Source organism: Camelus dromedarius, chromosome 13 (assembly GCF_036321535.1).
Source record: "Camelus dromedarius isolate mCamDro1 chromosome 13, mCamDro1.pat, whole genome shotgun sequence".
NCBI classification, from domain to species: domain Eukaryota; kingdom Metazoa; phylum Chordata; class Mammalia; order Artiodactyla; family Camelidae; genus Camelus; species Camelus dromedarius.
In genome coordinates, this window is record NC_087448.1 from 64,497,402 (window position 1) to 64,523,248 (window position 25,847).

The following is a 25,847-nucleotide window of genomic DNA, read 5'->3' on the forward strand; positions in this document are numbered from 1 at the left end:
TTCATTCGTTTACTGGTTTATGCCCTTTTCCTTGCACCTACCCCAGCTCCCTCCAGGAATATGTGTCTTTAAAGTGAAAACATGTGCTGAAAGACTTACTGCCGGAAAAGAAGCCTTTGCTTTCTACAGACAGGAGGGGAGCACATTTTGCAGGTGCCATGTTTATAGGAAGCTTGGGAACATAAAACAATAGCACCAATAGTGCCAGGCGTTCAGAGATGCCTGGGAGAGACTGGTGAGCAGGACAGGCAAGGGGCGTCCTGGAAGGGCTGGCACACAGTGGGGGTTTAATGAATAGTCGCTTGATGAATCTACTGATTGATTCATAGTAGTCTACGGAAGTTGTGTCTCTGAATAGAAGACAGTAGAAGCATTCTTACAAATGTCACTCTAGCAGAGGAGACAATTATGAACAATTCCAGCGGATATGGATGTGGAAGCACTGAAGGTATTCAATAAAGCAAGAAACTCAGAGAGCTCTGCTGTTTACATACCTGTGCACTCCATCACTTGCAGCCTAGCCCGCTGCTGTTCTGTGTTCCCAGTCTATAAAGGCTGTGTCTGTGTCTGGATTTCTGACTCAGTGGCTAGATGTAAAAATCCTACATAGTCAGACAACTTGCTTTGGCTGTATCAGCAGAACAGGCTTAGATGGAAAAACGGCTTTCCATGGTTCCACCTATAATTCCTTGACGTTGACATCCCCAGTATAAAAACAGACGTTTGCAGTAAATTCCTATTTAAAAGGCAAAGAAAGTATGAATAGGACAATATCTGTCCAGGAAAGTTCAGATTCAAAACTAGTTCTTAAAATATGAATTCTATAAGAATCAGTTCCAGAATATCACCAATGTATAATAAAATAGATAAGCGTTTATACTTAGTATAAATATATCTTCAGAGTCTGATGGTTTTCTCTGAAAAAAGATAGGATTTTATTAATTTTTCTTGCTGAAAACTGTGTTTACTGAGCTGCCAACTTTTTTCTCTGATTCATTTCATCCCTTGTCCCCATGCCCCTCCCCACTCCCACTCTACCTGGACTAATAAATACACTTGAGAAATCAGAAACATAGGCAAACATCTTTTATTTGGGGTTAGGCTTACACAGTTCCAAAAAGTGAACATAATTAACAAAACACCTAAAGGTACCAGAGAAGGTGCTCCGGTATCAGTAGAAGGCACTGATCATGATACACAGAGAAAGCTTGACATGGGTCTTCATGTAGAGACGCCAGGACCAGCCTGTCGCGTGAACACGCTGTTTTCTGGCAGCGTGTTCGGCTGGCAGGCAGGGGTGGGACGTGAAGGCTCTTCCCCCCTGGTTGGGCAGCCAGGCCCTCCAGGAGTGTTACTACCAATGACATGACGGGCGTAACAGTGACAGTAATGCCGGCTCTGACAACAAAGCTGATGTCATCAGCAACAGCTTGCCCGGATCCATAAGTCCTTAGGGCGCTTCTTATCCAGCTGATAATCCCTGATCCGTTTCTTGGACAGGCCACAAAATCCACTTTCACAGAAATGAATCCAATGCATTCAGTTATCACTGAAAACATACCCGTCCAAGTATTTGCTAGTTTGGAAAAATGGTAAATACTATTGCATCACTTTGGCAGTCAGTCGCATATAAGCTGCAAGAAGAATGTGCTGTTAAAAACACAAACACGGGTACTTTTGGTGGCATGGCTTTAAAACCCTGTGCTTGGCTAGAAAAACATTACATGCAAAGTTAATGAATAGAAATTTTTATTTAAAAAAAAGAGGAAAGTATTTTACTATACCAAAATTAGTTTTAAGACGTATCAAAATCAAATTTCACACAAATATCTTTAGAAAACTGAATTATATAATTAAAACGTTAAATTACAGAGTATTCTTTACAAATTAATGATGTATTTAATAATATATTAAAGACATGATGTGGAAATTAGAGCTGCTTCAAAATACCGTTTTCAAATTTCATTCTTTAAGAGCCTGGGGAAACTGCCAAATCACCATTTGGTACCCCAACTGGGGCTTCAGGGTACACTGGGGGGCCTATTCTGAGTCTGGAGAGAATCATTAAGTAACATACAAATAAAAATAAGAGTAAAGTACCATGTAAAATTAATTTAATTCACTTCCCGAGACTTACACAGAGCTCAGTGACTTGAATAAAACATGACGCTGTTTTTAAATGTTGAGAACACTGTTTTCTGGCGGCAGCGAGCACACTTGTGTTACAAGTAGGTCGTAAAGATAGGGCTTCAGGGAGAAATGGAACACAGACAAACCTCTAAAGAAGTAGAACACGCTCGCAGGCTTCTTATTCTCTTTTTATGAGGCACAAACAGAAAAATAGATAAAACATAACAACCCTGATTACAGACTCCAGGGGATTTTTCATCACTAGACTTTTATGATGGTTTATGAATGATCCTTAATACAGCAATATTCCTAGTGAGTTACCAGGAAATAATTTCAATCATCAATAATACGGTTAAAAAGTTCACCCCATTGTAATACCCAGATCAGCAGACTTCCCCTCTTCTTTATTTTACACGTATGACGACAGACAGTCACGTCTCTCCAGCCTCACGCCCAACTGAAACCTCCGTTACAAAGGAGAGAGAGCAGGATGGAGACTTTGGTGCCATTTCTTTTCCTGTGACAGAAACAAAGCTGCTGTTTTACAGCTTGAAAAACACACAGTAATCACTGCGTATTACAACAGCCGCGTAATGCAAAAGGAAGTGATTTCTCTCAGGAAAAAAAAATCTGTTTTCCCTATGACTCCTCCCCCCCAACTCAGAAATTACCATCCAGTAATTTCCACCTAAAGTCAGGAAGCCGCCGTGCCCCGTGTCGCGCGTGAGCATGAGGACCGCAGCAGGACGAGGCCGGTCTCTGCCTCGCATCCTGCCTGGGCTCCCGGCGCCAGGCCTTATAGCTCCTCTTTGAAGCCTTTCTGTGTCTCCTGCTGGGCTCTGTCTTCCTCACTGGGTGCCAACCACGCGAAGTAGACCTTCACTGGATCGATGTTCCAGTGTTTGTGGAAGGAAATGGGGACCTGGTGGGACAGGTAGTCCTTGGGGTAGTCCACGGGCCGGGCCTGCGGGAAGAAGAACAGAGAAGGCCGCTCTCTGGCTCACTGAGGACAGTCTTGCTTCAGAATAGCATCTCAGTGCATGAAACCGTTGCTTTCCGTCAGTAGCTGATGTTGGTTATGGGAATCTAAAAGCAAGAAGAAAATCCTTCCCACTAAAATCTTCCCTCTAACTGTAGGCTCTTTGCTTCTATGTCTCCAGTTACTTTCACACCCCAAGTGCATCGCTTGAAACACATCGCTTTTTGCTTCTGTGTTTCATAGTCACACCTCTGGGAGATTCCTCAACTGTGGTAATAATTATGAAAAGTTTCCCTTGGTAAGTCATTTGAGTTACAATTATGCCTTCTGCAAAAAGGCAGAAAATCTGTCATTTCTTAGGTCTAAAAAAACTAAAACTCTGGCCATACATGTGTGTGGAGGCGTGGGGCAAGGGGTTTCCAGGCTTCGCATTGCCTGTCTGCTGCCCTGACGTGGAATCAGCGGGTGTCTCTCAGAGCAGGGAAACGTGGAGCTCGTCAGGGAGAAGGGTGCAGTAGCTCCTACTCTCTTCCTACCTGAATATCCAGCCTGGTTCCAGAGGTGTCCTTGGAAATTTGAGTAACCTGAAATAGTCTGCAATAGGACCTAGAAAGTTTTTGCATTACTATCATTTCAGAATTCTCCAGAACTTTTGAAAAAATGAAATGTAAGCAGAATCAGATATAGCCTAAAATGAGACTGAAAAAGTAACCTCCAGGGTATGGAAGGAAACTGAAACCAGATACATTTTGTTTTCTCTGAGCAAAGCATCCATCTTCTCTCAAAGCTTATCTTGTTTACAAATGTATAAAGCCCATCTGTGTCATATAGTAACTCACTGGGTTACCAGTACTGAAGTAGTCTTGACTTTATTAAACCTAGATGTGATACATTTAGAAACAGATCTTCTCTAGGCTAATACTTTATTACATTCCATCTAAATTTTTGATACGAGTAAACTCTCTTAAATGGTTTACAAAATACCTTCATTAAATGTTCTTATTTAGTCCTTGAAACAAACTTCGCAAGATGGTCAGAGCAGCATGATTCCTCCCCAGTTCATAAATGAGGAAGCCAGAGCTCACAGAAGTTATAACTTTCTTGGGGTAACATGACTTGCAAATGTTGGAATGGGGGTGAGAGCAGGTGCCCAGCTCCTAGGCCAGTGTCCTGCCAGCACCTCAGCCTGTCCAGGGTCGTCAGAGGCTTTAGCTGCCCTAGCCGCTTTGGGAGGCTTTATCCAGCGGTGGCACAAGTATGCTGCTCAGCTGAGGGTCAAATGATAATATCTGTGAGGAAGACTTCAAAATAATGTAGGGGAGAACTTTCATAATGGTCACGGTACTATCCTTTAAAAATTCTAAGTGTTCATGAAGTTAAAATTCTAGGAAGAGACTTTTTAAGGGAAATACAGTGAGACAGAGACCAAAATTACATACTAGAATAGATTCTAAATGACTTGAGAAAGTTTTGAATATTAGCTGAGGGAATTCATATATTACATGGGGTTTATTTGCAATGCTCTCTGAGAATTTACCAGCAGAGAAGAAAACCTAGGAGAAACAAAGTCTCAATTCAGTTCTCAGATAATTCCACAATGGTCTCAGGAGAAAAAAATTAAAGCAATGGAAATGAATCGTTGCTTGTTTTTCACATTTAAAAGTCAACTATTGGAGATACAAATACATCTAACAGGAAAAAAATAAATCCATAATATCTTTCCCTCTATTAATGCAGATTCCAGAAGTGATTAGTTGCATCTCAGGAGCCATCTATGCAAGTGAAGACCTGGCTTATTAAGCTCTAGGATGTGCTCATCATTTCTGACAGATGAGCTCATGGAAAAGAACAAAACCAAATGAAAAAAGTAGGATGCATCCAGAGAGGCATCTGTGACACTGAGAAGTCCATTTAGCTTCTAAAAATCACACGTCTGTGAAAAGGCCAAAAGGAAATCCCAAGCAGGCAGAGTCAGGGTGAGGAAGGAGGGCTGGGTAACAGAGGGGAGCATGGTGGGAAGCTGTGTACCCAGAGAGAGAGAGAGAGAGAGATGGCTGAAACTGCATGAGGAGAACACACACTGGGCAAAATTAAAATCTTCTCCTTACAGCACAGTGAACAGAGTGCAGCAAATGAAGGTTAAAACTATATTTTCTTCGACACACATTTTCATCTCAGCTGTATTGAGGTATGATTTACATACCATACACAGTTCACACACAATAATGCTGTGAATGGTAGTTTGGATAATGTTAGCAGATTTCCAGAGCTAGGCAACCGCAAATCTGGTTTCAGAACTCTATAGTCATGCCCCCCAAATTCCCTTGCATGCATTTGCAACGAGTCCTCACCCTCATTCACAGACCTAGGATACCACTGATTTGCTGTCTCTACAGTGGTCCCTAGAAATTTCTTATGAGTGGAATCATAATAGGGGTGTTTGAGCCTGGCTTCCTTCACTTGGCATTGTGGCATACGTCAGAGGTTAGTTCCTTTCTCAGCTGGGCGGTGGTGCCCTGTATGGACGTACCACACAAACCACGCCCAGCTGCCGCGGCTCAGGATTCTGGGCAGCACGCAGCCTGGGCCACGGCTTCACAGTCTCTCACGGTTGCAGTCAAGGTGTCAGCTCAGGGTCTGTGGTCTCATCCGAAGGCTCAATGACGAAAAGATCCACCCACAACCTCACTGGGTGGTTGCTGGTGGCATTCAGAGGGCACCATTGGGGTCCATGTCATAAACTGCCTACTACAAGTATGTTTAACTTAAACTACCAAAACATTCCCAAAGTGCCTGTATTTCATATTCCCACCAGCAGTGTCTGAGAGAGCCAGTTTTCCTGTGTTCTTGTGGACAGAGCGTCCATGGTATGCTCTGCTTTCTGCTCACAGCCAGTGCAGCAGACATGTGGTGGGGCCTCACAGTGATCTCGTTACATTTCCTTAACGACCAGTAACGTTGCACGCTTTTTCATGTGCTCATTAGCCATTTCCTTCACTTCTTCAGTGTAACATCTATTCAAATCTTAGCCCATTTTAAACAGAGTGGTTTGTTTCTTTATGCAGTTGTAAGAGATTGTTATATATTTCTGGACACAAATCTTTCATCAGATACATGATTAGCAAATACTTCTCCCAGCCATGACTTCCTGTGTTTTATTTTGTGTTTTCATTTTCCTCTGATCCATAGTCAGACACATTATCCATTATGCCACTTGCCCTGTACTTTTTTTCATTTTCTTAATGATATCTTTCAAAGAACACAGGTTTTTAATTTACATGAAGTTAAGTTTATGAATTTTCCCTTTCTAGATCATGCCTTTGATGCTGTAAGAGATCTCTGCCTAAACTGAGGCCACAAAGAACTATTCTCCCTGTTTCCTTCCAGAAGCTTGTAACTTTAGAGCTTGTATTTTGTACTGTGATCCATCTCGGGTAATTTCTGTGTATAGTGTCAGGTAAGGTTCTAAGTTCACTTTTTGTATGTGGCTATAATTGTTCCAGCACCACTGTCCCATTTCCCCACTGACTTGCCTTGGCATCTTTGTTAAAAATCAGTTTACCATAAATGGGAGGGTTTATTTCTAGAATCTGTCCCATTCCTTTGATATATATGTTTATCCTTATACTAATTTCACATTGTCCCGATTATTGGAGGTTTATAGTAAGTTTCAAAATCATGTAAGTGTAAATCCTCCCACTTTGAGCTCTTTTTTAAAAAACTGTTTTGTATTTCCATATACATTTTAGGATAAGCTTGTGAGTTTTTATAAAGAAGCCTGCTGCTGTGCTTTTGATATGATTACACCAAATCTATAGATCAATTTGGGGAATACAGGGAGACAAAATTTCCCTGCATGACTGTGTCCTGTAAAAGAGCCTTAGCCCACTATAAATATCTCACATTCCATGAGAATTAAATTGTAGTCATTTTCTAGTTAACTGCTGTGATCCAAAACGAGAGTAAAACCCCCTTCATCTCTGGGAGAAGGCCAGTGGTCATAGCCCTGAACTCCGTCCCTAAATTAAGCCTTGAAGCGCCAGGAAGACCTGAACACTACTACCCACTACTACCGGAGGGATACATTTACATTTCAAGGAAGAATGAGGCCCTTGGAGAAACTATTTGCATAGTAAAGTGCTGAAGTAAGGACTGAAAGGGACAGCTGCCTCCTTCACCTTTATAAGCAGAGAAAACAAAATTTCCTAATCGCTTGCCTGTGGAGTATCTGGTCACCAGTGTAGGATAACTGACTTCGCTCTCATCTTGCCCTAGAGGCAAAAACTAGGTCAAAGGGGCAGTGGGGGTGTGGGCAAGATGCTCTTATTATTTACTGTGAGGTATTTAATTTAAAAAGCTGTCTCTGATCCAGACCATTTCATGCCAGCATTCAGAATAAAAGTAATAAAGTAAATTTTAAATGAATGAAATAAATTAATAAATTTTAAAATGAATATTAAAAGATCAAGGAAATTGCTAGTTTTTTAATACATAAAAACTGTCTGTATCTCAATTTATTCACATCTTAATTTCTCTTAGCAGTATTTGATAGATTCTTAGGATTTTCTACATACAAGATCATGCTGTCTGTGGGTAGAGACAGTTTTACTTCCTCCTTTCCAATCTGTATCCTTGTATTTCTTTTTTTGCTTTACTGCGCTGGTGAGAACCTCTAAATACAGGGGTGAGTAAAAGTGCTGAGGCTGGATATGTCTGCCTTGCTCCTGATCTTCATTTTATCAGGTTGAGGAAGTTCTATTTGTTGAAACAGTTTTTTGTTTTTCTGTCTGCTTATTATTTTTTTTTTTATCATGAAGCGGTGTTAGATTTCATCGAACAGTTTTTCTGTGTCTACTGAGAGGATCATGTGTTTTTCATTCATTATTCATATAATAATCATTGACCTTGGGTGTTAAACAAGCCTTGCATCCCTGTGATGAGCATGACTTGGTCATGTCATATAACCCCTTTAGTATACTGCTGGCTTCAACTTGTTAATATTTGATTAAGGGTTTTTGCACCTCTGTTCAGGAGTAACATTGCTGGTAGTTTACTTTTCTGATGTACCATTTTAATCCCTTTGTTATTTTTTTGCTATATAATTTTAGTCATTTTCTTCGTGCTTGCTGTAGGGATACAACGTTCATCTCTGACATACTAGGTCAACGCTGGCCTCATGAAATGAGTTGGGAAGCATGCTCAGTTCTCTAATTTCGTCCATGTATGTAAGTTTAAATACATTTTCTGTTCCTCCTGGAGAAATAAGATTGCTTAAAAAGTGTGATTCTAGAAACTTCTCCATTTCATTTAAATTGTCTAATTTGTTGGCTAATTTTGGTAGGGTTTATAATGATGCCTCTCTTTCATTTCTGGTTTTGGCAATTCATGTCTTCTTTTTCTCTTGGTGCAGTGAGCTAAAGGTTTACCAAAGTAGTTGATCTTTCCAAAAGAACTAATTTTTGGCTTAATTGATTTTTCTCTACTGTTTTTCTGTTTTCTAGTTCGTTGGATTATGCTCTAACTTTTAATACTTCTTTTATTTCACATAGTTCATGTTTAATATAATTCTTTTGCTTCTCAATGTAGAAACTTAGATTATGTTTAAAACTATAAATTTCCTTTAATCCCTACAACAGCTGCACACAAATTTTTGATACATTTTCATTCAAGGTATTTTCTAATTTTCCTTATGATTTCTTCTTTGACCCATGGGTCATTTAAAAGTGTGTTGTCTCATTTCCAAATATTGGGGGAATTCCCAACATAACTGTGTATGTTTTCAGTCCTGTTACATTTATTGAGACTTGTTTTACGACTTAGCATATGGTCTGTCCTGAAGAATGTTCCATGTGTACTTGAAAAGAATGTTCATTCTGTTGTTGTCAGGTCAAGTAGTTAATACTTAACCTATTTTTCTCTTCAGTTCTATTTCATGTACTTTGAAGGTCTGTTGTTAGTGTATATATACATTTACAATTATTTTATCTTCTTGATGTATTGACCTTTTGTCATGAAGTGCCCCACTCTCTCTCTAGTAATATTTCTGTTCTTAAAATCTATTGTGTTTAATGCTACTGCAGCCACTCAAGTGCTCTATAACCAACTGTTTGCAGGGTGTATCCTTCCCCATCCTTTTATATGCAACCTGTTTGCGTCTATGAATCTGAAGTGTACTTGACTCTCATACACAACATACAGTCAATCATGCTTTTTATCCAGTCTGACAATCTCTGCCTTTTGACTAGGGTATCCAGTCCACTTATAATCATGTAATACTTGATGTAGCTCTATCTTCATCAGCCATTTGCCATTCTATATGCCATTGTTTTTTACATGTCTCATTTTTTGTCCATCTCTTCTTCCTTTATTGGCATTTTTTCATTAAAATCTTTTTAGTATACATTTAAATCTTTTTCTTGATATTTTAGCTGTAATAAAGGTTTCCCTTCACGATAACTGAGACTACAACCCCAGGCCAGTGAAGATGCCGGCTTTTCTTGTTTGTTTCCTACCCTAGTTTGACAGCTTTAGTTGACGTATCTGTGGGTGTTCATCTCTCCCACAAGTCAAGCCCACAACTCTGACAGCAAACCTATTGTTTTTTTCCCACCAGGCCCATACTGGTGAAACTGCTGCTGCCCTCTCCAACCAAACAGGGATGGAAGAGGGCTTGGGTAGGGGGATTCAGACAGAAAGGCCTCAGGCTCTGTTGCTGTTACCCAGAGCTATAGTAGATTTTCAGGAGTTAATGCTTCTCAGTGCTTCTGGTTGACTCTCAGAGTCCTGAAGTGGTTGTTTTGACAATTTTGTGCAGAGGATTCACTGGCCATTGCATGTTGCCACACCCATCAGAGGCATATAATGTTGGAAGAACAGAAAACCACATTCTCTAGAGATTTTGTTTTTAACACAGAGGGACAGACTGGACATTCCTTGAGGCCTCCTTCTAAACCTGTGGTTTCACAATAACGTTCCCTGCCTAAAAAGAGAAGGAATGTGGCCCAGGCAACTTTGTATCTGAGCTTGTTTCCACATGCCCACTAACTCCTCAGGAATCCTGGGTTTTCTCTCTGTCTCATATCTCTTTCTCAGTATGAACAAATACACGGTTTGGACCAGTGTTCAAACATTACAAATGGAAGGTAATGTCCAAATCAAAGCAGACTCTCTTAAAAGAGGCTTAAGAGTTGGAAGATAAAGCAGTGTCCATGGGGAGGATAGGTTTTGAGCATACTTTACAACTTTGGAAAGGTTTAAAATTTATTAGGTGAATTAGAGAAATCAAGAGTTTTAAAGTATGGGAAACAATTTTTTTTTATTTTAAAATTATCTTCAAAGGACTTTTACTCAAGGAGTACTCTCCTTCCTTTTTCCCTTAGCATCTCATTTACTAGCGTATTCTTCCCTAAGTAAAAAAGGCTGCTGTAAAAACCCAAGACTGTGATGTAAACAATAGTAAATTATTTCCCCTATACACCAACAGTTTTAAGTACCCTTCCTTTTCTTTTTCTGTGAGTGAAACGTTATGAGATACATCAAAAGAGGGTAAGAGGCTAACTTGCTTTTCTAAGTCATAACACCACCACACACAGACTCAAGGGTTTAAAAGATGGAAAAGTACCTTCTGAGTGGTACCAAGAAGGAGATTTCTCATACGTTTCGTATTACAACAGTCTATTTTTATCCTCCTTTGCAGTCCTCAAGAAAGCAGAAGAGGATTCTGCCTCTCTTGATAATGCACTGTCTTTGCCTTGTTCAGGTGAACTTCCGTAGTGCTGTCTCTGTCAGGCCCGTTTCCTGTGCTGCTGTCATAGTTTTTGCTATTGGTTGTTAAATAAAGCATGAGGACTATATTTTCAACATAAGGGAGGGCACTTAAAATATACATGCACTCAAATATTTCAAATTTCAAAAAGCTTTACTGAGTTTCTTAAAGGAGAGCATTAAATGAGTGTGGGCTGTGGTTATTTTTAGTCTAAGTATAGCTGCTATTCTTACATTATCATACACTGACCTGATTCTTAAGAGAAAAAAAAAACTTCTATAAATAATGCAGAAGGATTCCCTTCAGACCCTACACTGCAGGACAGTGACACTGTTAGCACCAACCACCCCTGATAAACATCATCTCAGCTCTGCTTTTCTATAGCCTCCAGAATATATGCATATTGAGATAGTACACTGAAATTTAATTAAGTTTAGCCACTCAGTTTAATAGCAAGCAAAGGGGAGAAAGCCCAGCAAAAAGGTAGCCAATGGAGACTGTAAAAACTGAGGACAGTGTACGCTGACACACACTTGGTGGCCAGCAAGACAGTATTAGATCAGTCCTGTATATTTTCTAAATAGCACTGGATAATTTTTAAATGCCATCATTTTTTTTAACTCAAAAGAAAAAAAGAAAGAAAACAAACAGCCTTTACCTGGTCCTACATGCAAGGATGCTGGTCAAACACCATTTCGTTTTCTAGATGTTTCTGCCTTCCATCTTCATGCTGCACCTGGTACAGCACCAACCCTCTGGACAAAGAGGTCTGTTAAGGATTTCCCCCTGGAGCCTGTCCACATGGTTCTTAAGGTTGTTTCCAGAACAGGTGAAGGGAAAGAAGCAGGACCCTTAAGTGAGAGGAAGATCCCCCTCTCTCCCCCTGAGGTCGGACTAAGAACATTCTTCTCACCTGATGGAAGAGCGGGCTGTGTGTCACAGGGATCCCTAACCCGCTGAAGCACATCCCCAGGACCATATCATCCGGAGCATCATTGCTGTAGCAGCGACACTTGCTGGCGAGAAGTCTCCTGATTGCCTCTCTGCTGAAGACCATCCTGGGGGGATGCAGACAGAGAAGGCAGTTAGAGCAGCTCCTCCCGAGCAGTGATCTGAGTAAGGAAATAGCGCTCTCAGCCCCGTGTCTGATAAAGACATTGACAGAGCAGAGTTTTACATTTAACAGTTATTCCAGGGGAAGTGTTTGTCACAGAAACATGAGGTGGCAGAGCGGCAGTGACGATGCCAAAGCAGCAGTGGGGGCCAGCCCTGGGCCAGCCCCAGATGCAGTGTTGTTAACCCGACAGCAGCAGCAGCACCAGAAACCAGCACCCTTTGCTCCTCCAGCCTCAGGGGACAGCATTTCCCATAGTGACTGAGCTCCAGGTAAGGCCACCTGCTCCCTTTTATCCCTCAGCCCTTGCCAGTACTTCTGTACCAAGTTCTTGCAATAAATTCTCTTTTTAAAATATAGATTGGTTTCTGGCTTCCCGTCTGGCTTCATGAATAACCCAGTAGCTGATGGGGCTGAGGGGGCTGACATGGTTCACAAGTTCATTCCCACTAAGCAACAATTTTCTTGAAAGCAAAACTGTCTAAAATGTATCCATATATTCCCACAGGCAAATACAGGGCCTCACATACAGTAAGCCCTCAATAAGAGTTTGATGATCCAACAAATGAGAACAAAGCCGCCTTTGCAAAGATCATCCCGAGGAAGGGGGAAGTTTTATGAATCCATCTAGTAGGAAGGGAAAGAGGACAGAGCCTGAACGCAGTCCCTGACGCAAACACGCTGATTCCTGCTCTGCGGGGCTCAGTTCAGTGCCCTGTGACTGCCACTTCTGACCCTAGGCTGGCAGTGCTCCCTGCCCGCGCTAAGATGTCAGAAGCCTCCATGGAATATGACTGGACAAGAGGAAGCAGCTCGTTATTTAAGATGATACAAGGAAATACAACTGCACAAGAAGAAAAAAGTGATTATGAACTATACAAAAGGGAGCAAGCTGCAAGTCTGAAAACTTACCATAAACTGCCTTTCTCTTAGAAAGTCTAGGGTCCCCCAGTGACTCTGGCTCACACCTATGTGCTGAGTCAAATTCCTGCTTTACTGGCCAAGCCCGGGAAAGGAGCCTGTGAGAGGACTTGTGTTGGCCATAAACAGACCTCTCCCTTAGAATGTCTACCCGATGCCCAGTCAAGGAAAGTTTCATAGGTGACTAAATATATTCCAATCACAGCTGTTATCTTATCCTTTTAAATCCTATCTGAATAAAAATGCTCCTTTCTCTCTTCTGCCAGTAGACAGAAAAGGCCAGCCCGGTCTACCATCCAAAATGGAAAATTACCAGTTATATCATCGTATGTCTGTTCTGCCAACTTTTAAGTATTAAAAAGATATTGAAAGGCTATGAGACTAATAATATGATTTCCTTTAATATGCAATATACTAATTTTAGAAATAAGAAAGCCTGAAGTGGGAGGCAGGGACTGCCTCAAGGGCACACCCACAAATCAAGAGCACGTACAGACGGCAGCGTGGGTCAGAAGCAGCCCGCCCACTCCTGGGCTCCGAGCAGACGGACAGGTCATGGCTGTCTCTGGGCACCACTGCCAGGGCCTCTTCCAAGGGGGCTGCCAGAAAGACTAATGACATCCTGATCACAGCTTCCTACCCAAATATACACAAGTAAGTATTTTCAAAAAAGAAAACAGTTATTGCACTACTTGCCTCCAAATACCCAAACTTAAGGAGTAAGCAACAAGGCAAAAACACAGACAGCCTGGATTCAAATAGTGCAAAGTTCTCAGTTTCCAAACAATACCAAATATCTGCACGTAAATCGCTGGCGTCCACTCTCCTGGCTTAGCTCTGATAAGTGGGGCTTAAGAGGGAGGGTTTAAGGCAATGGCTTTCCAAAACTTGACTGTAAGCCACAGTGAGAAAACACACACATTTTATAAGTAGTAGTTTATGTTTTGTGTATGTGTGTATGTATGTGCATAAAACTGAGAAAATCACGTAACAATACTACTTTTACTACATGTGATACACTATGGTATTTCTATTTTATTCAATTCCATTCTGCATTTCATTATTTTTAAATGATGGTTATGAGCCATTAATTGGTTTTACAAGCCACTAATCAACCCTGATTTGCTGTTTAAAAAAGAGTGTTGGTTATTAAGCTAGATCACCAGAGAAGTCTCCTATAATACTAGAGAAATTATCATGTCTGCAGCTTTTATCAAAGGTAGATATGGGACAATCTCATAAAGAATGCATCTCTATAAGGTGCTGTTAAGAACAGAATACACTGGTCCATGTTAGTTACGTAAGAATCATTACCAGTGTTCATGCACTTGTTTATTCATTTATCCACTGTACCTTGTGAAAAGTGAGTCCTCATGCTAGCAAGTAAGGATGTAATGAGAAATGAAACACAGGTGCTGCCTTCAAATAAGTCATAATCTAGGTGGAAAATAGAAAATAGACAATTAAATGATAATAGTTTGCATAATATGCCATGAAAGTATATTAGAAAGGCATCAAACCCAGATTTCAGGGGCTGGACTAGGCTGGAGGCTTCCAGGAATTCATAAATGATGGTGATATCAAGTCCAGAAGGAGGGGGATTCGCCAGGTGAGAGAGGCAGGAGGCTGGCTGGGGGAACAAGGCTGTGTAGGGGCCAGCAGATGCCGTATCTGGGGGAAGAGTTAAAAACAGTGCCTCTGAAGAACTGAAACAGGCTCAGTATGAACTCTTTTAAGATGAAGGTGCAGATAAATGAGGCAAAAAAGGTAAGCATCTCCTAAGACCAGAAGAGGCCTGGTGAGCTGGATGAGGAATCTGGACTTTATCCTAACAGCAGTGGGAGGTTACAAAAGGATGCAAAACCTTTCACTCCCATGGTAACACAAAGAAAAATCCAAGTAAAATAAAAATCACATTAGCCTCTGGAATCGTTCAAGAGATGAATGATATGAAGCCTAGATGAGCCAGTTTCTAGAGAGGACCCCTGCCCAGGGGAGCAGCAAGTGGTGGCAGCTTTAAGTGGGTCTGGGGGCGGGAGGGGGGAAGGAGAGGCCTGCTGGAGGCTTAGCCCCGTGATCTCAGCGGCACCCGGGAGGCTGGAGATTAGGCAGCTACAAGTGGTTACGACTGAGGCCTAATCCCAGATCAGCTTGACTCTTGTTGAAATCTGAATGATCATGTCTTATTCGGATGCCAGAGTAGGAAAGAGTTTACACTAAAGGCAGTGGGAAGGCAGCGCAGGCCTGACAGCGAGCAAGAGGATCAGATGTGCTTCCATCCAGGTCTCTGTGGCGTGGAGGACACACGGAGTGGAGGACGAGCAGAAGAGACCAGGAGGCCGTGTATAGTAAAATCTTCGTGCTACAGAACATATAAATCTCATACAAATAACAGCGTCCCTTGCAAAAGTCAAAAGTTCTGGCCAATGGGCACCAGCACCTCACCCAGGAAACTAAACACATTACTGTAAGGCTGCAAATGGCGGAACCTTGTTTTAACGACAGCTCAGTTCTCCTTAGGTTTACACTTTAGTGTCTTTTCCAAGGCCGAAGGCCTATGTGGACCCTGCCCTCCTGCTAACGGCCGCCGATGGGTGAACAGAGATCAGTACTCCTGCACAGGCTTGGATCGTCACTAGAAGAGCCACCTCCATAACCACGTGACAGTCACCACCGAACGGGCCAGACCAACCAGAACACTGGGAGGGTGACCATGCAGTAGGTCTCGCAGCAGAAACGGCTCTCATCTAGGGGACTGTGAAATAGGAATATCAGGTCCCAGCTGTCAGATGTTTGTAATCCAGTGACTAGAATGAATGCTGCCCAGCACATAGTGGACATTCAACAAAAACCTGGTGAATGAATTTACATTACAACAGTGGTAACAAACTGAGATTATCCCTAAATAGCCCAATAGCAAAAGACTATAGAAATAACAGAACGACTGCTTAGCTGACTTAGCCATGTAAATCAAATCAAAATCTTTCCCGAGAGATTAGGCAGATGCTTATTTTTTTAAAGCACTGATTTTTAACTGTATTTAAACCCTATAAATCCCCCACAAGTATCACTTGATTGCTCAAATCTAAACTTCTATACCACTATTTTCCCAAATGTGACTTATAAGCACTGGATAGTTAAAAAAATCTAATGACTTATTTTCTGAAATTAAAATCTATATCCAACTTTTTTTTTCCACTTAAACAGTCAAAACGAATTAGCTGCCTCAAAGCAATCACTACCACAGGGACGTTTCTCCCAAGTACCTCCACATGCACTTATATTACTGCCTCTTCAAGGAGTGACATATTCTTTACAGTGGGATCTTCTCATATTTAGCAAATTTAACGTTCACTTTCCTACCACAGTAACAGCTGCTGTTTGCAGAGCACTTACGTAGCAGCGCAGATCCCACCGCCAGACCCGCCCCTGCGGCCCGGAAGCGGAAGTGTGCTGAGAGTGTGGCCGGAAGCTCATAGTTACCCTCCTCCTCCCGTGACGTAGCTGTAGCCGCCGGCGCCCAGGCCGTAGCCGTAGCGCTCTCCCAGGAACACGGGCTCGCGGGGGTCGTAGCAGCTCAGCAGGTGCCGGAGCCTGGAGATGCTGCGATCCCAAAGCGAACAAAGCAACAGTTACTTAATTCAGATGTGCGTTCAGAGTAAGTATGTTATGGCTCTTACAGCCCAGTGGTTATATTATGCAGTACTTGGAGAGACATTCAGAGTTCGAGATTTGGAAATATTTACTCTATATAAAATAGTTAAAAAAAAACAAATTTCTTCTGTGTAGCACAGGGAACTATATTCAGTATCTTGTAGTAACCTATAATGAAGAAGAATATGAAAACGAATATATGTATGTATATGTATGACTGAAACATTATGCTGTACACTGGAAACTGACACATTGTAACTCATTATACTTCAATTTTTAAAAAAGGAAATCATTTAGAGATGAAATTCAAGTGATTTACACAAGAAATGGATTAAAAAAAAAAACTGATGAACACCATACATTACTGGAAACAGGAGAGAAACTGAGAAACAAGGGCTTCCCCCCCAGTTTTAAGAAAGCCCCTGCCAGTCGTGGTGGCCTCGTTTGGGTGGGCAGGGCGGCAGGTTAATGAAGTAAAGGTGTCCTGGGTACCACACAGCTCAGTTCTACTGGAACTGCTCCCCAGTGATCCCCAGTGAGAGTGAACTGATGGTCACATCTTTTCAGATGTCCTTGGTATTTTTTAAAATTCTTGATGGCCGAAAAAGGAACTTTTGAGGTACAGATGAAGTCCATGTCAGGCAGGTCGCTGGCAGGTGGGGAAGGGAACATGAGCAGTGAGGTTTTCCAGGCTAACCTTCAGATTATGATGCACCAGTGTGCTTGTACCTTCTTCAAGGAAGGCTTCCCTCATCTATGGTCCTTTATTTCTGTCTGTACCTTCCGCCCCCTATCCTTCTTTGTCCTGTGTCAACAGTGGTCGCTTACAAAGGGCAGTGAGAGTACCCATGAGCTGGTCAGAAAAGTGCTGGCAACTGTGGCTGCTGTAAGGATGGGAAAAAAAGATTTCATAGGAAAATAAAATCTAGAAATAATGTTTTTAAAGTGGAGACAAAGGTTGATGTTAAGAAAGGCTAGTTTATCCACGTTTTAAGAACTTGTATCACGAAAGAATGCCTTGTAAAGTCCTTCCACTGCTTCTTCTAGAGATTTTCAAGTCACACATACAAAATCCTAGCTTCCCTCACGTCAATCAGCATTCCCTGAAACAAGTTTTCCCACGGCCAGTGACTTTGGATTTGGATTACATATTTTTAATGGGCAAAGTAAATTTTAGTGTTTCTCAAGCCTGTGATTCATGAGCATCATGCATCTCTTAAGAGGTCGATATATCAAGGATTTCTCTCAATTACTAATCATGAATTCTGTTCTCAAGAGCAGTATTAACATCTAGAACACTACTGCTCTACAGCCCTCATTTACTTTTCCTCTTTCTGGGGGGCGGGGGGGTCATAGAAAACAGAGTAGAAGTGGACAGGAAGGAGCCATCTTTTCCCACCCACGCTCACACAGCTTACAGAAACACCCAGCTAATAACACCGAGGCTGGAAGAGAAGAAAAAAAGAAAAATAATGTATGAAAAACGTCTCTTACAAGTGAGGTGCTCATAGTCTACAAGCTGGCTGAACAGCTTTATATCTACCCCAAGGTCAAGGGCTCTGATAACATTGACGGTTTCTAAGTGGCCAGAAAGTGTCTGAAAACCTACCGTGTTTTTGACACAGAAGTTAAACATTCTGGGCACCTAGTTTGGAATCAGTCTTCAGAAAGGCATCTAATAAATACCTCGGCAGGAGAAAGCAAGGAAGGGTGTGGACACCTAGTAACTCACCGTTCGGTCATGGACAAGATACTCAAAGATCTCTAATGAAATCGCAGCCTTTGGTTGGTGAAAAACTCAAAGCCCCCTGGGGCAAATACATGTCTACTTCTTGACCTAGAAGAAATGAGTATCTCCCTTCTTCCTGCATACTGTACAATTATTAGTTAAACCCTAAACCCTCAATTTCTGAGGTTAAAATAACTAGGATTTAACACTGCATCTGATTTTCTTTTCCTGACAACATTAGCCATTTCCATATTCACAAGATCACATTAAAGCTGAAGAGGCATAGACTGAGGCTGACAACGATCACTTACTCCTTATCTGCTAAAAAGGGGAATGTGGCCACAGCAGGCAGATCTCTAGTTCTCGCCAAGTGGACTGGCTCCTGATCCAGGAGAAAAGCCTCATTTAACAATCAGTTACCATTTCAGGCAATTTGAGGCTCAGAAATGAAGAGAAGCAGTATGGAAATGCTCAAGTGACATCAAAATTCTGTTAGTACATTTTAGGGTTTTATCATTCTCTCTGTCTCTGTCTCTCTCTATGTACACACACACACACCTGTATGTATGAATATATACATATACATACATGTATATGTGTACATACTTTTATTTCCTTTGCTGAAATATTTGACATTATATTGTGCCTTTCCCCCCCTAAATACATCAATGTGTGTATTCTAAGAACAGTGCAAGTTAGCAACTTCAAAAACTACTACTGACAGTAAGTTTCTTAACAAGTTTAAACATAAACCTATTGTATGTCCCAGCCATCCTGCCCCTAGGTATTTGGCCAAGATAAAGCAGATGTCTATACAAAGACATGGACATGAAGGTTCACTGCAGCCTGAATTATAATCCAAAGTCGTGAACACTGACACCGTGCTTGTATCTGAGCTACCACCATATTCCAACTCTGTCAACTGACCCAGTAATGTTGTTTACAGCATTTTTTCCCTCCAGTACAGGATGCAGCCCAGGACCCTTACTGCATTTATTTATCATTCACTTTTTTCTCCTGTCATCTGGAACAGTTCCTCAGCTTTCATCTTTCACGACAGTGGTATTTTTAAAAATAAATGCACCTCCCCTTTAATAGACTGATCCTCATGGTGGGTTCGCCTGGCGTTTCCTCATGATAAAGCCCAGGTTATGCGCTCCCAGGTGCGGTAACACAAACGTGCTGCTGTCTGGCACGTGGTACCCACCTGCCCTCCACTGGCAGTGTCTATTTTTATCTATTTTGATCACCTACTCAAGGTGCTACCTGGTTTCTCCCTGGACACTTACTGTTTTCCCTTTGCTATTTTTCAGAATCTCTGGGCAGATACTTTAATACCAGCAAATACCCAGGTCCTCATCAACATGTACTCCTAGTTTAGCATCCATTAATGATTCCAACCTGAATCAATCTTTACTATGATGGTTGCAAAGAGATGATTTTTCCAACTCCGTCCACATTTATCAGTCAGAACTCCTCACTGTCCTGCCGGCCTGCTGTGGACCGCACTATGGCCCGCACCCCGATACTCAGATGTGGAAGTCCTAACCCACAACGTGACCGTATCTGGAGGTGGGGCCTTTAGGAAGGTAACTAAGGTTAAATGATGTCAAAAGGATAGGACCCTGGTGCAACAGAATTAGTGTCCTTATAAGAGACACCAGAGAGCTGTTGCTGCATGGCACACAGAGAAAAGGTCATAGGCAAGGTGGTGGCCACCTGAAACCAAGAGGCCTCAGAAACCGACCTTGTCAGCCCCCGATCTTGGACCAACCTCCAGAACCGTGAGAAGGAAATTTCTGTTGTTTAAGCCCCCAGTCTGCAGTATTTTGTTGTGGTGCCTGATCTGCCTCATTTATTGGTTTATTTACTTACTTATTATCAGCATGAACTCACCGATTCCTGACTTTAATGGTTCATAATTCACTATTGTCCTTACTCATACTGATGCTCAATTTGTCCCAGGTTCACAGCCAGCGGGAACCTTTTCAAGCTCACATCTGTGTCCTCTTGACATGCACTTTTTTTCTTCCTATTTCCTTACTCTTTGGTATAAAAAAGAATGTTCCAAACGTCTTCCTCTATCTTCCTTGCCTCAGCCTTAAAATCAGGTATTTCTGAGAAGGCCTGGTTCCTTTTAGTGGTGGAAATTGCACTATTAGTTCTGGTCACTGCTGCTCGGTGCTTCTGGGATGTCTTCGATTCTACTCTTCTCTGGGGGAAAGAACTAGAAAGATGTATGTGTGCAAGTGCACACGTGCACGCGTGCACGCACGTACACACACACACACACACACACACACACACACACTTTTCAGGAATCATGAGTCTAACGGAAATCAGGAATTCTGGCAGATTTCTCCATTTCAGTCTTCCAGCCCTCCCGCGGGGCTCTTCCTTGACCAGCTTGTTCCAAATCCTTCCACAGACAGCACCTTGGCTACTGACACCACTACCACTTACTCATTTACTCAGGCCTACAGTGTCCCTCACAGCCCTTCAGGACTGCCCGCCCCGCCCCGCCCCAGAAACCAGACCGGCTGCACACCTGGGGGCGGACACTCCTCGCCTCGCCCCGCCCCTGCCTGACGGTGTCTCTAAGTCCTGTCCTCAGCAGCACTTGCATTAGTTTTATTTGCCCTTTAGTGTGATTGTGTTTTCATCTGGAACACATATTCTTCCGTTTCAGTTTTCTCATCATCCTAGTTTACTTTTCTTCTGTCTTGGATTTATTTTTCAACAGGTAAAATATCAGCATGCTTCCCAAAGTCATAACTAAACTAAGAGATAAACTCAGAAAAGGGTCACATACCCCCACCTCCATCCACCCTGTCCTCCTCCCTCTGTAGAAACTACTTCAGGATTTTCTGGCTTATCTGTCCTTTTGTGTAAAGATAAGCCTACGGAGTGTTTTATTTCCCCTTCTTTCTTACACACAAGGAAGCAAACTAAATATGTTCTTGTGCGCTTGGCGGTTGTCAGGTATCTTCTAGGAATCACTCAATACAATTTTTTTTTCAAGGAACCAAAATTTTGGTTCATTAGTTTGATCTCTGCTTTTTTGACCTCTACATCATTATTTCTGCTTTTATCTTAATTCTTATTTTCTTCCTTGTGCTTTTTTGAGTTGACTTTGTGATTCTTTCCCTAGTTTTTTGAGCTGGGAATTAAATTTTTTATCTTTATTGTTCCCACTAGCTTGGCAAACCTTACCCAGCCTTTATTGTCAGACTTTTGGAATGACTGTTTTATGTGTCTTTCATATAAAGCAGAGTTGGGGTTTGCTTTATGAGCCAATCTGAAAAGTCTGTTCTTTTATTAGGTGAGTTAAACCCACTCACATCTAGTGATATGACTGATGATGTTTGATTTCAACACTAAGATTACTTTGTTTGAATTATTATATGTATTATACTGTATTTACTGTGTTTCTTTATCTACTTAGTGAGTCTTTTTCTGCTTCTTAAAAATATTTTTGCTATTAGAAAGTTTTATTTTCCTGGTATTTATCTTCTGTTTACCTTTTCATGTCTCAACTATGCCTTCTTCCTTATTTAACATTTTATTACTTGGCCTGTCAGTTCTACACAGTCTCCTTTGAATTCCATCCGCTACCCATACAATTCACCATGATCTCATCCTACTGTCCCCTTCTCCTTCCTTTTTTTTTAAGTTGCAAGCTCTCTGCTTTGTCAGAACATACATTTACACGCTGTTCTTTACCCATGCCCCCACCCCCATTTTGCTTTTAGTTCTACAGTTAAACATACGAAATGCTCACCATCAGTCCTTTTGTCCAGATTTCATCTTAGTTGCATGAAGTTCTTTCCCTAATATATTCCTCAGGAAGGACACGTGTACACTGTTCCCTGAATTCATGTGCACTGAGAACCTTGTCTGCAGCCTTGATACTGGAAGAACATCTTAGCTGCATATAAAATCCCTGACTCACAGTTTCTTTCAGTTGGTTGAAAACACTCCTCCACCATTATCACACTTCTTGCGTTATTTTGGGAAGTCTGACGCCCGTCTAATTTTCATGCTCTTTAGCTTACTTCAGAGACTCGGAGGACTTAATTATCAAAATCCAGTTGTATTACTAGGATATGGGAAGAAGCTGATGATCTCAGTCCAGTTTTCCCCGGCACCAGCTAGGCCCTTTCAATATACAAATTAAGATTGTCTTTTATTTCTGGTAATTTAAATATTATTTCTGTTCTATTGAGTTGCTTCCATCAGGGACTCCAGTTATACCTGTGTTAGACTTCATGGCCTCCTCCATTTCAACCACAGATACTGTAAATTTTACCTTGTTGGGTGCTGGATGGTTTTGTATTTCTGTATATATTCTTGAGCTTTGTTCTTGGATGCAGGCCAGTGACTTAGAAACAGTTCGGTCTTTTGGGGTCTTGCTTTACTATTTGTCAGGCAAGACCAAAGCAGTGCTTAGTCTAGGGTTAGCTATTTCTCACTGTTAAAGTAAGACCCTTCTATAAACTCTACCCAATACTGTGAATCAAGGGTTTTCCGGGCAGGCTGGTGGGACCAGGTACCATATTCAGCCCTGTGGGAGGGCTGGGCACCACTCCCTCTGGTCATCTGGGTTGGTTCTTTCCCCAGCCTCTGGGAGTCTCCTCACACATACTCTGCTGAATACTTCAGGGGAGTCTCCATAGTCTCCAGTGCTCTTTCTGTGCAGCTTCTCCTTTCCCGTGCTCTGCCCTGCAGCTCTAATGGCTTTGGTCTCCCCAGACTCTCAGCTTCATCACTTCAGCTCAGGGGTTCGGCTGGGTTCCACCTGGGTTCCCCTCCCTGAGCAGGACTGTGGAAACTCTCATAAGGCAGTTACCTGGGGCTGTCAGAGGACTCACCCTACTTGCTTCCTGTGTCTCATGATCACTGTACCTTGTTGCCTAATGTCAGTATTTAAAAAACAAAACACACCTATTTGATACATTGTATCCTTTTGGGGGGTTGTTTCAGATGGGAGGGTAAATCCAGTCCCTGTTACTCCATCTTGGCCAGAAGCGTAAGTACCCATCATTGTTTCTGACTGTGAATCTATGTAGCATTTAAAGCCACCCGAGGACAAGAAAGACTCCGTACCTACTCCGTACCTTATCAGCGTGTCATCATCCAGGATGACTAACCAGGCTACTCTGTCGTGGCTGTGATTCAGAAACCTTTCCAAAATGGCAAATGTCTTTCCACAATGACCTAGGAAAGATGAAAAGAAACTTAAAATTCATTATCTTTCTTAAAATATATATAAATCATATATATTTAAAACTTAAAAGTTTTAAAATGTGACAAGTAAAAGCTTAAATGCTGACATACACCTTAAGAATTTGAAATGTGAAAAATAAGCCTTTTCTAATTTCCATAGGCATAGTGAACCAGTGGGAACTTTAGAGATCACAAAGTCAAAGTGATTCATTTCACACACAAGGGACTGAAGACCTAGGAGGTGAGGGGACTTACACAAGGTCAAGCACAAGTGGGACTAATTTCCCTCCAGACAAACAAGAGAGCTGTAAGCCTCACAGAAATTACAGGTGCTTGACATCTCTCCTCAGATTTACTGTATCCTGAAGGAAACAGTAGAAACTCAAATGAAACAATGGTACCAAAATGTAGTACTATACCTTCACTTATTTATTTTACAAATATTTGCTATTAAGTTTCTAATATGCCAGATATGGCGGCCAGTTCTAGGATATGCATTAAAGATACATGCTACCTGAGACAGAGTCACAGCCCCTTAGACGCCAACAGATATCGATGCTTTAATGGAAAATGCTGGGGCCAGGATAACAATAAAACGCTTGGGAAGAGAACTTAAGTTGGTAAGTAAGAATAAACCCCTCATTTCAACAAAGTATTTGGTTATACAACAGAGAACAAACCACTCGATTTAACCTTCATTTTCTGTATTCTTGATCCCTGTGTGTACTTTTAACCATTATGGTATATACCCTTGAAAGCCATCTCAAATTACCTTTGGAGAAAGTAGAATATAAATATGAGAAATAATAAGGTCAGACTAAAATCAGATGAGGAATGCATCAACGAAAAAATGATTATTATAGTCAACTTAAAGTCTAAAAAGCAAGATTAACAGAAACAAAAAAAGAACAAAAGAAAATTCAGTCTAAATCCTTTTTCTAAAACAGACAGCAACAGACAGACTCAGCAATACATTTACTAACCTTGTCGGGATTACAGATAATTACAGCACTGACACACCTGATTCTACGTTGTACTTTATCAGTCAAGGCATTCTGGGTGACACTACCATAAACTACTCAAGACAAATTACTCTGTAGAACAAGATAATCAACTTAATACTTTTATTTTTTTCATTCATGAAAGGGTTTGAGGGAACCAGAAAACTAAAGAAAAAAATGTGGCAGGAACACAGGATAAAAATTAAGATGAACAAAGAGCATCTGAAGATGAAATAGTCAAATTTCTACTCCTGTTTTTTGAAATAAAGAACGTTTCTAATTAGAAAGCCTGCAATCTGAAGAGAAAAGCAGGTGTACTTCCAATTTACTAATTAAAATATTAATATATGGACATACATGTAGGTGAGCTTTTACTGCATGTATACAGTGTAGAATGTGGTTAAATGCTCCTGAGAAGTACAAACAAGATGTGCCCCAGACTGTCACAGACCATAAGCTCCAGGAGGACAGAAACTGTCAGCTTCATTCCTTTTTGCCTCAGTGTCTAACAGTGGCTGGCACACGGCAGCTGGGTAACAGTCCTGGCTGGATAAACTGCTACAATTAAATGAAGAGATGCTTTGTAGGGGAAGATGATAAATTAACTTTGAACACCCCATTATGGCCACAATGAATTATGAAGGTACCAAAAATATATTATTAAACTCTACCATAACTGTCATATGCATAATTGTCATGCACGTCAATCATAACATGACCAATTAAAAACTCAAAACCTCTGTTAGTACTAAAAGCAGCTCTGAAACTGCAGGAGTCAGTCCGTATCCCTGGATGAAGATGCGAGGGAGGAAAAGAAACCTGTATGAAGCAAAAATTACAGTATTCATAAACACTTCATTTTATCCTAATTTACGACATTTACAGAAGGGACGCTTTGGAGAAGAGGAGTAAATGCAGGACTGACCTCTGTCCGTATTGGGAACTCCCAGATCTACCGTCGGAATGGAGCCATCTGCATAATCGCTGTAGTATTCGATGAGAGCTGCCTGACCCGCCCAAGTCTGCTTCACGATGGGGACTGAAAAAACGAGGGAGGGGACCGTCACCGCACTGTTGTCTGGGAGGCTGGGAACTCAAAGCAGCAGGCTTATCGCCTGTAAAGGACGGAACCGTTGCTTGTTCTTCTTCCAGGGTCCCAAGGCTTAGAGCTTGCTCTACTCTGAGGAACGCCGACAGCACACGAGTCAAACTGTCTTCTAGAGGCATTTTCAGACACACCCCAGGACCAAGACTGCTCATTCCCAGTGCTGGACGCACTGCGTCCAGAGAGCGATCAGTTTTCTAGTCTCATGATACTGTTGTGTTTA

At 41.6% G+C, this 25,847-nt stretch overlaps 1 protein-coding gene across 1 annotated transcript in view; it reads right to left on the reverse strand.

Moving 5' to 3' along the window:
- Positions 1–1,069: 1,069 nt before the first annotated feature.
- Positions 1,070–25,847, reverse strand: part of B3GLCT (beta 3-glucosyltransferase) — an 83,646-nt gene continuing 58,868 nt past the window's right edge. Inside the window, exons 11-15 of the mRNA XM_064493228.1 lie at positions 25,445–25,558; positions 23,410–23,509; positions 16,393–16,512; positions 11,788–11,932; positions 1,070–3,094 (exon numbers count right to left, since the gene is read on the reverse strand). Coding sequence (XP_064349298.1) covers positions 2,927–3,094; positions 11,788–11,932; positions 16,393–16,512; positions 23,410–23,509; positions 25,445–25,558 — 647 coding nt within the window. The 3' untranslated portion in view covers positions 1,070–2,926. The remainder of the gene's footprint in view (positions 3,095–11,787; positions 11,933–16,392; positions 16,513–23,409; positions 23,510–25,444; positions 25,559–25,847) is intronic.